Source organism: Eubalaena glacialis, chromosome 13, assembly GCF_028564815.1.
Source record: "Eubalaena glacialis isolate mEubGla1 chromosome 13, mEubGla1.1.hap2.+ XY, whole genome shotgun sequence".
Classification (NCBI taxonomy): Eukaryota; Metazoa; Chordata; class Mammalia; order Artiodactyla; family Balaenidae; genus Eubalaena; species Eubalaena glacialis.
Window position 1 is genome coordinate 46,174,741 of NC_083728.1, and position 15,305 is coordinate 46,190,045.

The window sequence follows — 15,305 nt, forward strand, 5'->3', positions numbered from 1 at the left end:
GCCCGAGGAACTTTCGGAATGATGGAAGTGTATTTTTGTCTTAATTTGGGTAAGACTTGGATGAGGTGCCTTGCGTAAAGACGTGAACTCGGAAGGTAGTTGACTTAAGAATCTTACTTCAGTTTGTAGGGATGGAGGCGGGGGGAGGGGGCGTGCCGGAGAGAAAGGTTTGTTTATTTATTTCATTTCAGTCCCCAAGGGAGAATGGAGAGGATCCATTCCGGGGACACTGGAATCCAGAATGCGAGATGGGCTTGGAAATTTGCGAAATTTGTGAATGCCTAGGCTGAAGGCTCCGCTCACGGGGAGGAAAGGACTGGGCGGGCACAGCGGAGGAGGGAAGGAGGAAACCGAGGGGGAGGCGGAGGAAGAGTAGTATAAAAGGCCCCAGCCAGAGCGAGCGCCAGCCACTCCGAGCCTCCTGGAGAAGGCGGGAGCCCGAGCGGGACGCGCCGGTGCCGCTGCGGTGATCTGAGCCCGGCACCGGACCCGGTTCTCTCTTGCATCCGAGGCGAGGACCCCTTGCCCTCTGCTCGACCCTCGAGCCCTTCCACTCGCCGGCTGACCCCTGCAAGGCATGAGCTGCGCGCGGGAGCCCGAGGCTTCAGCGCGGTCATGAGGCGCTGGCGCGGGAGCGGCGGCTGTGCGACGGCAGCCCCCAGGTCCCCTCCGGGCGCGGCGCCTCCGGGATGAGCCCCCCGACACGCGACTGCCTGAGCTGAGATTTACCCCCAGTGCCCCACCTCCGTTCTGCGCGCCCGAGCCCGCGGGCACTCGGCCCCTGCAGCTTCCCGCCGAGACACCTGCGCACTGGACCAGACGGACGCCCAGCGAATCGGACTCGCCTGCCTTCCCAGGCTCTACCCCGCGCCGCGGGCGCCTGAGCAGAGGCGCTCAGAGAGCGGGCGGCCCACCGTGCGGCAGCGAGTGTCAAGACCTTTCTGGAACGAAAACCTCATACGTACGCACGCCAGCTTGAGGGAGGGGCGCACAGTCGCAGACAGACACCTGGCTGGTCCGGCACCCTCTCCGTCTCCAACACCACAACTCCCAACTCCACCTTGTCAATAAAGGTTTCTAAACTCGTCCAGGCACCCCCCCCCCGCCCCCTACCCACAGCCCCGAGACGCAGTGCGCACAGGGCTCGGCCCTCGCCGCCCACAGAGACCTCGGCAGCGGTGGCGCACAGCCCGGCAGGCGGACGCGGACTCTGGAGGAGCGCGCAGGTCACCTCCAGACAGTGACAGCCCGCGGGTCCCGGAGCCCCCATCCGGAGCCGGCTCACCCTAGGACTCGGCGGCGGGGCGGCGCGGCCCGCGGCCCGAAGGAGCGCAGGGAGGAGGGGAGGTGGTTCGTCGGGTGAGTGGCTCCGGGCGGCAAGGGCGGGGGAGCCCAGCGTGGAGGTAACTCTGGGCCGCCACTGAAGCCCTCCTCCTCCTCCTTCTCCTCCTCCTCCTTCTCCTCCTCCTCCTCCTCCCCGCGCTCCTCTGGCGGCCGCTCCCGCTCCAGCTGCGGCGCCGCGGCCACATCTGGGGCGCCCATGTGCGCTCGGGGGCTCGGCTGCGCCCGCCCCGCCGTCGCCCCCGCTGCCCCCTGCCCGCAGGGTGGTCCCCGGCCCGACCCGGGCCCCTGGCGGCCCGCCGTCCCCACCGCCGCCGCCGCCGCCGCCGCCGGGGAGCGCCGGGGTTTGCTCCGCAGCCAGCTTGGACGCCCCCGGCCCCGCCGTGGCTCCGCCGTGGTGCGGCGGCGGCGGCGGCGGCGGCTCCTGCTCCCCCAGCCCGGCGCGCCCCGCCGCGCCCAGGGCCAGCCCCGCGGGCTCGGGGAGCGGGGCCCCGGCGGGGGCCGAGGCGGGAGCCGCGCCGCCGGGCTCCCGGGCTCCGACTCCTCCTCCCCCGCCGCCGCCGCCGTCCGCCGCGCCGGGTCCTAAAGCCGCGCGCCTCAGGAGGATGGTACGCCTGGCGGCCGAGCTGCTGCTGCTGCTGGGGCTGCTGCTGCTCACGCTGCACATCACGGTGCTGCGCGGTTCGGGAGCCGCCGACGGGCCGGACGCGGCCGCGGCCAACGCCAGCCGGACGCAGCTGCAGGTGAGTGCGCTGCCGGAGAGGGGCGCGCGTGGCCGCGGAGACCCGGGTGGCGGGGAGCTGACCTAGCTAGCACCTGATGGTAGCGAGGAGGCGGGTCCCCGCCCCACCAAAGAGCATCTGTTTTGGCAGCAGTTTTGCCGGGACCACCGATCTCCGGCTGAGGCGGAGCGGGGTACGTGCCTGGAGGCTGGACCGCTTTCGAGGTCTGGCAGGCATGCTCCTCCAGGTGGTCTGTCACCAGGTACCTGAGGGTGCTAGCTTGAGATGGGCGCAGGAAGTGTGGAGTATGTCTGGGTTTGCTTTGGGGTGCTGCCACTCTTTGGTTACCCTTTGGAGACTGAGTAACGTTACTCTGGGAGGAGGGGGGAGCGGAAGGAGACTTTAGGATAAATCCCCAAACTGGGTTTGGGAGGAAGAACCCCAGCGATTCTGCCCCCTCAGAAAGCTACGCAAAGGTCAGGAAATAATTTCCCGAAGAGAATGGCCAGACATCCCCTGTTCGCCCACGTGGTACCCGTGCCTCCCTTATACCTCCCCAGGCGGGCGGAGGGCGTGGAGTCAAGCCACCCGTTGTACTTTGGCCCGGCGTTACCTGGGGCTTTTAAACTTACAGCAAAGACTTCTTCCAGCATTCTGCCCCTGTTGAAGGTCGCCTTAGGAATGGAATTCTAATGATCTGTGCAGCTCCAAGGCAGGGGAGGGGGTCACAACTGGGGAGCGGGTAGTGGGCGTCAGACACAAGAGGAATTCTCTGGTTTCCAAATAAAGGATTGTCCAGGTAGGGATTTCCTGCCGCTGTCTTGGGAAGAAGTGCCTTTCCTTGTGACAACTGTCAACTTGGGGCATGGGTAGAAGTCAGCAGGGATTTTCCCAGGAAGCAGCGGGAATTCTCTCCTAAAATCTCCTCCTCAAACCAGCCCCTCTAAAACTCTTTATGTCGAGATAAACATTATTCATTGTTCCCAAAGGGCTTTAAGACCATTGCCCCTATTAGTTCATTTCTCACATCTTTATGTAATTTGTTGCCTGAAAACCCTACTGTTGTAGAGAGAAGGAATTCACTTAAACACTTCCACAGTGCTTACCGTGTGCTAGTTTTAAGTGCTTTACAGAACTTAACCGATTTAATGATGTACTATGCTGTTAATATCCTCCCCTGATAGATGCAAAAACTGAGGTACAGAGGTTAAGAAACTTGCAAAGTTTACACATTCCAAACTCTTGATTAGTTACACCATGTTTTCTCTCTGCCAGGATGTTATAGACTAAAGCAAGGTGATCCTTACACCCAAATGCAAAACCAGGAATGAAAAAGTATGCACCCCAGAGCCTAAAGTTCTTTTAAATTGGGAACATTTCTGAAAATGTCCTAACTTTATGAGGCCCTCTTCTCTTCTCCTGTGGGCAAACAGGTACAGTGACAGCCTGACGGGATTCCTTTGGGGGAATTGAAGACACCCCATTCTGTAGATGGTGGTACACCCACCCACTCTAACCCTGTAAGAACAATTCCTAATATCGTCGAGATTTCTGGAAGTCACATTTTATACATGATGCTTTCTTTCCTCGTGGACTCATGAAAAGCTGTAAAAACGATGTTCTATGGAAAAGTAAATTTGGCAGATTCCTTTATGAGGTGTCTGCTATCATTAGAATAACCTAGGCTTGGCCTTTTCCGTTTGACTGGTAAGGTGATGAGAGAAGCAGCTGGTGGAAGTGGCAACTGCAAAGGGGAAGTGGATTAAATTCTCAAAAGAGCCTGTGGCTGAAGAACTGTCCCAAGAGGGCAGAAGAAATGGGGGATTTAGAAAGAGTAATGCTCCTAGGAGTATCTTGGGTCGCAAGTAGCTGCTAATCCATCAGCTTTCAGCTTGTTTTGTAATCGTGTTTGGTTATTCTGTCCACTCAATGAACTTATTCAGGCAGAATGATGAGTTTAACAGTTTAGTTCATAATTTTACTCTCTTTTGTAATTTGTTATTATAAAAGTCTTATATTTTTCCTGACTAAAGTTATTTCTTTGACCCTCTGACTCTCCAAAGGTATTATGATTCAAATGGAGAGAATATATTCCTTCAAGTGAGGAGGTCTGCAAAAGACCTTTATTAGTGTATCGTTTTCAGGGCCCAGGATGTGAATTAGCTAGTAGCAGGTGTATTTGAAAACAAAACTGTGGGTGCCATATTCTTTCTGTTTACTGGTCATGTTTAACCTATCTTTTTTTTTTTTTTTTTCCACTTCATTGGGTCTTTGTTGCGGTGCGCAGGCTTCTCATTGTGGTGGCTTCTCTTGTTGTGGAGCATGGGCTCTAGGCGCATGGGCTTCAGTAGTTGTGGTGCTCAGGCTCAGTAGTTGTGGCCCGCGGGCTCGGGAGCACAGGCTCAGTAGTTGTGGTACCCGGGCTTAGTTGCTCTGTGACATGTGGGATTTTCCCGGACCAGGGATTGAACCCGTGTCCCCTGCATTGGCAGGTGGATTCTTAACCACTGCGCCACCAGGGAAGTCATAACCTATCTTAACCAACTACATTTAAACTTAAGTTTGCTGCCTCTGGGATATCTTAAGCTGCTAAAATCATTCTTTGTAACCAGAAAGTTCATCAATCCTTATATTGCATTATTTGTGTTGTTATCTCTGCTTAAAATATTCTGAAATATGAGGTTGGAGTCAGAAATACACAATGGTAGCTTTATTTTCCCAAATTGTAGTATATTTGGGAACATTTAAAAGAGATGCACCTTTATTTGAGATCTGGCATATCAAGGGCACCCAATAAAATAGTAAGAATAACAATAGTAGCTAAGATTTGTCAAGTGCCTTTTATGTGTCAGACACTGTTCTTAGCACTTTTCATGTATTTTCTTTTTAAATCCTCACAAAAATCTCGTGAATTAGGCATTATCGTTATCCCTGTTTCAAATGAAAAAACTGAGGTTGGGTAACTTGCCCACAGTTGCAGAGCCGGAAGCTGCTTAATTTGTTGTTGTTATTTTACAAGTGTAAAAATCTTTGAAGAATATTTGTATTCCAAGTTCTTGAGAAAGTCATCCTGCTGGCTACAAAAGAGAAAAAGGCTTTTAACAATTTACATTTTCTTTCTTTTTTTTTTTTCAGGGCTTAGGTTTTTTGGGGTTTTTTAAATTAACTAATTAATTTATTTATTTTTATTTTTGGCTGCATTGGGTCTTCGTTGCTGTACTCGGGCTTTCTCTAGTTGCGGCGAGCGGGGGCTTCTCATTTGTGGTGGCTTCTCTTGTTGTGGCGCACGAGCTCTAGGTGAGCGGGCTTTAGTAGTTGTGGCTCGCAGGCTCGAGAGCACAGGCTCAGTAGTTGTGGCACCCGGGCTTAGTTGCTGGGCGGCATGTGGGATCTTCCCGGACCAGGGCTCAAACCCGTGTTCCCTGTGTTGGCAGGCGGATTCTAACCACTGCACCACCAGGGAAGTCCCTAACAATTGACATTTTCAAACACATCTTGACAGTCTTATTGTGTCAAATATGAACGTATCTATCTATCTATCTAAGTTATATATACATACATAAACACACATATATAAACATGATCTAACATGATTTTTTTTGTAGTTTCAACATAGTAGGAGAGAGGTTTTTTGACTCTGTAAGTGGCTGTCCCTGTACTGTTAGGTATGCTGTTATGAGGTGGTAGTAAAATGCTTTGAACACACTATTTCTATTGGTTATGTGGCTCATAAGAATAATAAATAATGATGTTAGTCTTTGTACTGTTTTCAGTATTTTAAAACATCTAATAAGAAATTTTACAGTGGTCTGCAACAGCTGTATAAAAATGCACAGAAAAATCAACTTTTTTCACTTTTGAATGAAATCTTATCTCCTCTTGTGTCATGTTGATCAGATACTCAGATTAGTTCTTTCATATGTCTTTAATTGATAATAGTAAGAAAACAATTATATATAATAAAAAGTAGTCTGGAAGACAGAATACCCCAAAATATAGAACCACAGGCAATGATAAGAATAATGATAATGATAATAATAGTATCTCTTTTACTTGAAATTCAAATGAGTGTCCCTCTACTAAATCTCAGTCAGATTCAGAAGCATGAATTTCTACAGATTTTATATAGTAAAGCTAGAACTCATTAAAACAATGAGATTTAAGGAAGTGTTAGAAATCATCACTTTGATCATTTTTACAATAACATTAAAGCAAACCAAACTCTGAAATGTAACTAAATGTCTTTGTTCTCTAATTCCTAACTACCATCTTTATCAGTACATTCCTCCTTCATCCCTGTACTTGCCTTCAACAAAACTGCTTAGCATCTTGTACTCATTGCTTCAGACTCACGAGTTGATCTGAGCTATTAATAGCAGTAAAAGCAAAAGCAACATTTATTTGTACTTAATGCTACTGAGTTTCCTTACAATGACCCTATGAGATAGATAGTATTTGTATACCCATTTCACAGATGATGAAATTGAGACCTGGAGAGATTTGAGTAACTTGCCCAAGGCCACACAACCATGGTTGGCAGGGCCAGGATTCAGACCCAGGGAGGCTGGAGTTCTTGTTCCAGCTCATCAAGATGCCTCCAGCTCTGATACAAGTCAACAGCCATTGTGTTTCTTGTTTCATGACTTGCCTTGCCCATTTTCCAGGCAGGCTGTCTGCTTTTATCTCAGGTATTCTTTGTAAATTATGAATAACCGTCCCACTTAACTATTGCTATATAACAAACCATCCCAAAACACAGTGGCTTAAAACAATCACATTTTATTTGCTCATGAGTTTGTGTGTCAACAGTTTACTCTGGGCCCAGCTGGGTGGCTCTTCTGCTGATCTTGCTTAGGATTATTCATGTGGCTATAGCTTTCTGTTGGCTTGACGTGGGCTAGATGGTCTAAAAGGGCCTCACTCCAGACACTATAAAACTCTTAGAGGAAAACATAGGCAGAACAGTCTATGACATAAATCACAGCAAGATCCTTTTTGAACCACCTCCTAGAGAAATGGAAATAAAAACAAAAATACACAAATGGGACCTAATGAAACTTAAAAGCTTTTGCACAGCAAAGGAAACCATAAACAAGATGAAAAGACAACCCTCAGAATGGGAGAAAATATTCACAAATGAAGCAACTGACAAAGGATTAATCTCCAAAATTTACAAGCAGCTCATGCAGTTCAATATCAAGAAAAACAAACAACCCAATCCAAAAATGGGCAGAAGACCTAAATAGACATTTCTCCAAAGAAGATATACAGATTGCCAACAAACACATGAAAGGATGCTCAACACCACTAATCATTAGAGAAATGCAAATCAAAACTGCAATGAGGTATCATCTCACACCAGTCAGAATGGCCATCATCAAAAAATCTACAAGCAATAAATGCTAGAGAGTGTGTGGAGAAAACGGAACCCTCCTGCACTGTTGGTGGGAATGTAAATTGATACAGCCACTATGGAGAACAGTATGGAGGTTCCTTAAAAAACTGAAAATATAACTACCATATGACCCAGCAATCCCACTACTGGGCATATACCCTGAGAAAACCATAATTCAAAAGGAGTCATGTACCATGGTCTTCATCGCAGCTCTATTTACAATAGCCAGGACATGGAAGCAACCTAAGTGTCCATCAACAGATGAATGGATAAAGAAGTTGTGGCACATATATACAATGGAATATTACTCAGCCATAAAAAGGAATGAAATTGAGTTATTTGTAGTAAAGTGGATGGACCTAGAGTCTGTCCTACAGAGTGAAGTAAGTCAGAAAGAGAAAAACAAATACCGTATGCTAACACATATATATGGATCTAAAAAAAAAAAATGGTTCTGACAAACCTAGGGGCAGGACAGGAATAAAGATGCAGACGTAGAGAATGGACTTGAGGACATGGGGAGGGGGAAGGGTAAGCTGGGACGAAGTGAGAGAGTGGCATGGACATATATACACTACCAAATGTAAAATAGATACCTAGTAGGAAGCAGCCACATAGCACAGGGAGATCAGCTCGGTGCTTTGTGACCACCTAGAGGGGCGGGATAGGGAGGGGAGAGGGAGATGCAAGAGGGAGGAGATATGGGGATATATGTATATGTATAGCTGATTCACTTTGTTATAAAGCAGAAACTAACACACCATTGTAAAGCAATTATACTCCAATAAAGATGTTAAAAAAAATAAAATAAAATAAAAATAAAAAATAAAATAAAAGGGCCTCACTCATATGTTTGATGGTTGGTGCTGGCTGTCACCTATGCTCTCTCTTCATCCTCAAGGAAGTTATTCCACATGTCTTTACATGGTGGACTCAGAGCAGCAAGAGAGTAAAGTAGAAATTGCAAGGCCTCTTAATGAACTTGTACAACTTCAGCCACAATCTATTGGCCAAACATATCACTTGGTCAGCTCAGATTCTAGAGGACCAGAAATAGACTCCTCTTGATGGGAGGACCAGCAAAATAACATTGCAAAAGAGCGTGTGTTCAGGGATGGGAGGAGTCATTGTGGCTGTCTTTGCAAAATAGCTACTATACTGACCTTTTATCTCATATACTTTGCAAATGTTGAACCAATCTTTCACTCATTTTTTAACATTGTTTATGCTGCTTTTGGCCATGCACAAACTTTCCACTCTAAATATAATCAAATCTGAATCATTTCCATTATGACTTTTTGTTTTCTTGCCTTACTTGAGAAAGGGTTACTCAAATAAGGATTGTCAGAATCTTTAAATATATTTTGTTCTAACAGTTTTATAGTGTTTTTGTTGTTGTTGTTGTTTAGAACTACAATCTACTTTGAAGTTATTTGTGGGTTTTAGGTTTAAAATAAAGATATAACTTTGGTTTTTGTCCAAGTGAGTAGCCACTTCTCCCATCATATTTGGTAAATACCCCATTCTATATTTGTTGGTAAAAAATACCAGTTTTATCACATATTAAAATTTTCACATATATGTTAGTCTATTTCTTGACCTTCATTTTTCTATTCATGTACCAACACCACACTCTTTTATTTCATGTAGCTTCACAGTATTTTTTAATAGGGCAAATGCCCTGTCATTAACATTCTTTTTCTTAGAAATTTTTATAAAATGTTTTCTTTCAAACAGACTTTAGAATTATTTTGTTTAAAAATTCATTGAGCTTTTAATAGGAATTGCTATATATATTGAGGGGGTAAGTTTAGAAGACTTGAGAATTTTATAATATTTAATCCTCTCATTAAGGACATGGTTAAGGTATCTATTTCTTGAGTAAAGTTTTAGAATTTTCTTCATCTTTTCACATTTCTTTTGACAAGCTGTTTTCTAGGTTTGATTGCTATTGTGAATTTTCTGTTTTATTTTCTGTTATATTCTCCAATTTGTTAGTTCTGGAATCCGGGAAAGCTATACTTAGCAATATATGCTTACATTTTTCTTGGTGTGTACATGAGAGCTAACAGTATCCATTTCAGTAGTGATATCATTATAGTTCCATGGCATTAATTGAAAACACTTCTTTTTCCACTTTTGCACTTTAAATAATAAGAATTATCTGTTTCTTATAAGATTGTTAGAATTCACTCATTTTAGCTGTCTTGGGCTTGGTACCTCTTTGGTTGAGATCTCTGATTAATGTTCCATGTTATTCCATGGTCAATAGCCTATTCAGATACTATAACTTTTCTCTAGTCATTTTTGATAATTTATATCTTCTCAGAAAATCATATATTTTACTGGATTTTTACTTTATCAGTATAAAGTTTGTATGTAATGCAAGCATATTTTGAAACTATTTCATGACTGCATATTGTTTATGATGTATGGTCTTAAATCTCTTTATAAGACCTGTCAGATCAAGATGGTTAATTGTATTATGAAAACCCTTCAAATCTTGATTTATTTATTGTTTACTTAATCTGCTCATTCCTCAAAAAATTTAATTGCATTCTGACACTACCATTGTGGATTTGTTTGTTTCTCCTTATTATCCCCTTAATTTTCGCTTTACTTGTTTAGAATCCATGGTGTTAGGATGTAAAATTTCTTTTTTTGATGGTTATATTTTTATCAAGGTGAAATTCCTTTATATATATCTTTTTATTGACATTTGTCTTGAACACTTTTTTTTGTTTGATAGTAATTTTGCATCTCCTGCTTATTTTTTTTCTCTTGCCATTCATTATGTGTCTTTTTCCAACCTTTATTTTCAACTTTTCTCTGCCTTTTTTGTTTGAATATCTCTCTTATTAATAACCAATAGCCAAATTTTCTTTTGCCATGTAATAGGTCAATGAATATAACCCATTTATATTTATTGTGATTACTAATAAATTTGAATGTGTATTTTCAATTTTATTTGGTGTTTTCAAATTTCCAATTTTCTTCATTTTGCCTCCCACCTTCCAATTTATTATCTCTCACTTTGGCAAGAGAGTTAGCCTATGTCTAAATTTCCTCATCTGTAAAATAGGTATACAAAGACTATTTCCCAGTGTTGTTGTAAGGATTAAAACACTGAATGCATGTAAGTGCACTGTTAGAACTTGGCACTTAAACATTTAATAAGTATTTAAATATTATTTACTTTGCTCATTACCCCTCAAGTTTGGAAATTGTTCTATTTCTCTAACTCTTAACATTTTAACAAACAGACTTGAACTTACACTTTTCTATCAATGCTGAGAGTCAGTCAGTATTTATAACCTAAACCTCCCCAAAACAAGATTCTAACATGCTTTTTTTTTCTCTTGTGTCTCTCTCTCCAATTTTAATCACATTATCTGAACATTTAGTGCTAGATCATTCCTTCTTCTTTGTTTCTTTTTCTCTTCCTTTTTTCTTTCATTCTTTTTCATTATATCTATCTTAGGAACAATTTCTTAGCAGTAGTATATTCTCCCAATAATTATTTAGACTTAACTATAAGATTTATTTATTTATTTATTTATTTATTTATTTATTTATTTATTTATCTGCTGCTGCTTCTGGAATCTCATATTCTCATCTTTTATTTTGCTGGAATACATTCTCAAAAAGTTCTCTCAGAAAGGTTTTATCAAAGGATAAACTCTCTGAGATCCTAAATTTTTAAGCACATCTTTATTTGCTTCTCACATTTAAATGCTAATTTAGCAGTTGGCTATGTTCTATCTTGTTTCCCCTTAGAATTTTGAAGATATAATGCATTTTTTTTTACACCGTCTCATGTTTCAGTGAAAAGTCTGATGCTATTTCTTTGCAGGTGATTTTTTTTTAACTGGAAGACTTTAGGATTTTTCTCTTTATTCACAATGTTCAGAAATTTTATCTGTTTTTGTTTAGATTTAAGGCTTTAGTTGTTAGTCCTGTTCAGCACTTGGTGGACCCTTTCAATCTGAATCCTCAAGGTTGTCTTCAGCTTAAGAATATTTCTTCAGTAATTTCTTTGCTTATTTCCAATATCCTTGTCCTCTCCTTCTGGAACTCCTATTAGACTTTGAAACTAATGTTGATATTTCAAGATCTATCAGTCTTCCATGTCTCAATTTTTTTCTCTTGTAGTTTTATCTCTTTGCATTTTTCTAATGTGTTTTATGTCTTAGCTTAATCTTCCAGCTTTTGCCACCCTAGTGCTAGCTTTTTCACTCTTTATCAGTTTCCTGTCCTCATCCTTTTCACCCAGCTTCTATAGCTTCTTCCCTTCTTTTCTCTTCCTTCACCCCTCCCCCTCCTCTCCTCCTCTTCTTTTTTCTCTTTACATTTTTAAAAGTTTTTTAATTATGAATAATTTACATACAATAAAATGAATGCATCTTAAAGATTCAGTTCCAGTTTTTCACAATTATATATACCTATGTAGCACCATCAAAATTAGAATATAGAACATCTCTATCATCCCAGAAAGTCTTCTAGTGCACCTTTGTATGTAATTTACTCCTCCCACAGGCAACCAGTCTCTGACTTCTATCACCATGGATTAGTTTGCCTCTTCTAAATCTTCATGTAGATGGAATCATACTGTGTGCATTTGTGTGTGTATGTATGTGTGTGTGTCTGGGCTTCTTTTTCTTAATGTAGTATTTTTGACATTCATTCACATTGCTGTGTACATCAGCAGATTTCTCTTCTTTATTGTTGAGTGGTATTCCATTGTATGAGTATGCCATAATTTATTTATCCATTTCCCCATTGATGGACATTTGGGTTGTTTCTAATGGTTTGGATATTATAAATAAGATCATGTTAACTTTCTTGTACAAGCCTTTCTGTGGACATAGGTTTTTATTTCTTGTGAGTAAATACCTGCTAGTGAAACTGACACAGGCTCAGTTCTTTATATTATTATGGGAATTCCTCTAAAGAAACTCATTTTTTTGGTGATCTTTCTCTCACTTTCTCAGCTCTGTAATGTTTCACTTTCAATTGGTTACCATTGGTTTCATATCTACCAGAAATCATTCCTTCTTCTGTAGATGTTCCCCTCTCAGCTTTCCACTTCTGTTGGGGGTTTATTTTCATATTTCACCTCCTTTTTCAGTAGAATTTGGAGAAGGAAAAGAAGTAAACAAAAATGCTTAGTCTGCCACCTTGAACAGAAACACTATAATTTTATTCCTTCCTTTTATTTTCCTGTATACAAACCAGAAGAAATTTCTATTATTTGTGCAACTGCTTCATTCATTCTTTTCCAGCCATGTTCTAAAAGGCATTGATTTTTGAGGCCTGGGGACACCCTCAGAAGTCATGAGAACTATCCATTCAGTAAAGAAGAATCTATTGTGGTTTTAAATCCTCCAAAGGAAAGAATCCCACTTGTATTGATTTGGCCAAAAAGTTCATTCGGGTTTTCAGAAAAACCTGAGCAAACTTTTTGGCCAACCCAGTACCTGTACAAGTACTTTTTAACAACCTTCAATGACAGAACATTTTTTTCTCTGATGTGTCCTTTAAATCTTTTATGATACATCTTAATTTCATGTTTGCTTTTTTTCTTCCCACTATTCATTCACTTTTCAAGACACATCTCATGCAGGACTTGAAGATTATCATTTAATAGTTCCTCTGTCTTCTCCAGATTTGACTATCTCAGTTTTTTCATTTGTCTTCACTGATCTTATTTTACAACGTTTTAATGGTTTCTGCAGTCCTCTTATTTCTTTCTCATCTGAGAACATCTTTCTTCTGCAATCCTTGGCTCAAGATTTTATGATTTATAAAGAAAAGGATGGTGATGAAGCCCCTTTCTTCAGTGACAGCTAAGGGTGTCCCTCTGTCTATACTCATCCCCCAAAAGACAGAAGATAATTTAGGGCGTGGGAATGGGGTTGTCCATTTAATTCCTGGGATTGTATGCAATGATGTTAAAGAAATAGCAAGGGAGTGTGTTACTGAAAAAGTCTCATTTTGCATTTTATTTAAACTTTGTCTGTACTCCTCTTCCATAAGAACTTCATAAGATGCCCTGAACATAAAAGATATAAAGCTTAATTTCTTTCTTTCTGTGGTGTATCAGTGCAAAGGTTGGATGGGGCACAATGCTAATAAAATGAAGTCAACATGCTAGTGCCCAGTGTTCCCCTTGGGACTAAGCACTCACGGCCCACTCTAGTCACTGACTTGATAACATAAACTTATGGCTCTTTACCTTCCCTACCCTCTTTCCCTTTCTCCTACCAGAGCTTCCTGGGGGCATCTCCCAAGTATACCACTTCCTCTTTGTCCCAGGGTTTGCTTCTGGGTGAACCCAAACTAAACAAAGCACTACTCAAACATTCGCCATGGGAACATGGCCATTTCTCTAGGTAGTGATGACGTAGGAAAGGTACAGGGTGGAGTTTCCATGAGGCACCTGCTGCTTCTTGTCGCTGTTAACAAAGCTGAAGTCTGTTAGCCTCAGAAAGGGATGTGCTGCAGCAGCAACAGAATCAGGTTATGCCATCTTCTCCCAGAGCAGCTGGGAAGAGAGGAATTCCAAAATTGTAGGAATGAGAAAGTTCAGGCCTAGGGAAAGCCTACGAATTGCTGGTGTTCAGAGAGATGACTGTTGTTTTTCTCCTGAGAGCCTCATCCCGTGCTTGTTTGCTATTTTAAGTGGGAGGATGAGCGACGATGGGAAGTCATCAATGGTGTGTGGGACTGTCTTCTAATGCCTAAAAAAGGCAGAGGCCAGGGTGCTTTGATAAATGTAGCTTTGCATCAACTCCCCAGGCACAGACCAGCATGTGTCACTGGAAAGTTGTTTCTGTAAACTGAGTAGAAGTAAAAACAGCAGGTTAACTACCCCTTCTTCCTGTTGACCTGACCTATGCACATTTTAGTAAACCAAGTCATCTCACAGAGAGCATTGTCTGTGGCTGATATACCTCCATTAGAGAGCAACACCCCTGCGCCCCCTGAAAGGAACAGTGCTGCAGGGCCAATGGAATAGGAGAATTCCAGCTTCAAGTTTGGGGCTCTGGGCTGCCAGACTCACAGTTTGGGGCACCCTGATCCCCAGATGTGCACCAGAAGTGACCTGGAAAAGGGGAAGTCAACTGTGAATTCAAGGGGCTACTTTCTACTGGATACCTCATCTCTATTTTTAAAAATAACAAGGTGTGGCTAGAATCTATATGAAGGATACAGGGAGGCTAGAAATGATGTCATAGGCCACCCAGATGTTACTTTACTCCCACCAGCATTCAGAGAGAGTATTGGCACCAAAGCCAATGAAACAAATAAAACACATGCCTTGGCTCCCAGCCACCTCTTAGAGATAGCGATGGGGAGACAATGAGGTGGAAAATGGCAGTTGTGTTATTATTTTTTAAACTACAGCTTTACTGAGGTGTAATTGATATACAATGAACTGTGCATATTTAAAGTGAACAGTCTGAGGAGTTGACACCTGTGAAACCATCACCACCATCAAGATGATGAATAAATCTACCATCTCCAAAAGCTTCCTTGTGCTCCTTGGGGATTCCTCCTTCATTCCCCAGAAATCTCTACCACTGATCTGCCTTCTGCCATTATAGATTGGTTTTTGCATTTCCTAGAGTTTTATATAAGTAGACTCATACAGAACGTACAGTACAGTGAGCTCGTTTGCTCACCATAATGACTTTGGGATTCATCCATGTTGTTTGGTGCGTAAGAGTTTGATCCTTTTATTGCCAGTTATTGTTCCATTGTATGCACATACAATATACTTTTCCGTTCACCCAATGAAGCACATTTAGGTTGTTTCCAACTTGGGCCTATTAAAATAAAGATGC

At 42.7% G+C, this 15,305-nt stretch overlaps 1 protein-coding gene across 2 annotated transcripts in view; it reads left to right on the forward strand.

Moving 5' to 3' along the window:
* The first annotated feature begins 426 nt into the window (after positions 1-426).
* ISM1 (isthmin 1) overlaps positions 427-15,305 on the forward strand; it is a 79,199-nt gene continuing 64,320 nt past the window's right edge. Inside the window, exon 1 of one of the 2 annotated variants that reach the window (XM_061208224.1) lies at positions 427-1,359. Coding sequence is in view for 1 of the 2 variants with exons in the window: in XM_061208223.1 (XP_061064206.1) it covers positions 1,947-2,084 (138 nt within the window). In the remaining variant the exon portion in view is untranslated. Of the gene's footprint in view, positions 1,360-1,826; positions 2,085-15,305 lie in introns of those variants that run through there. The other variant, XM_061208223.1, reaches the window with a different exon arrangement.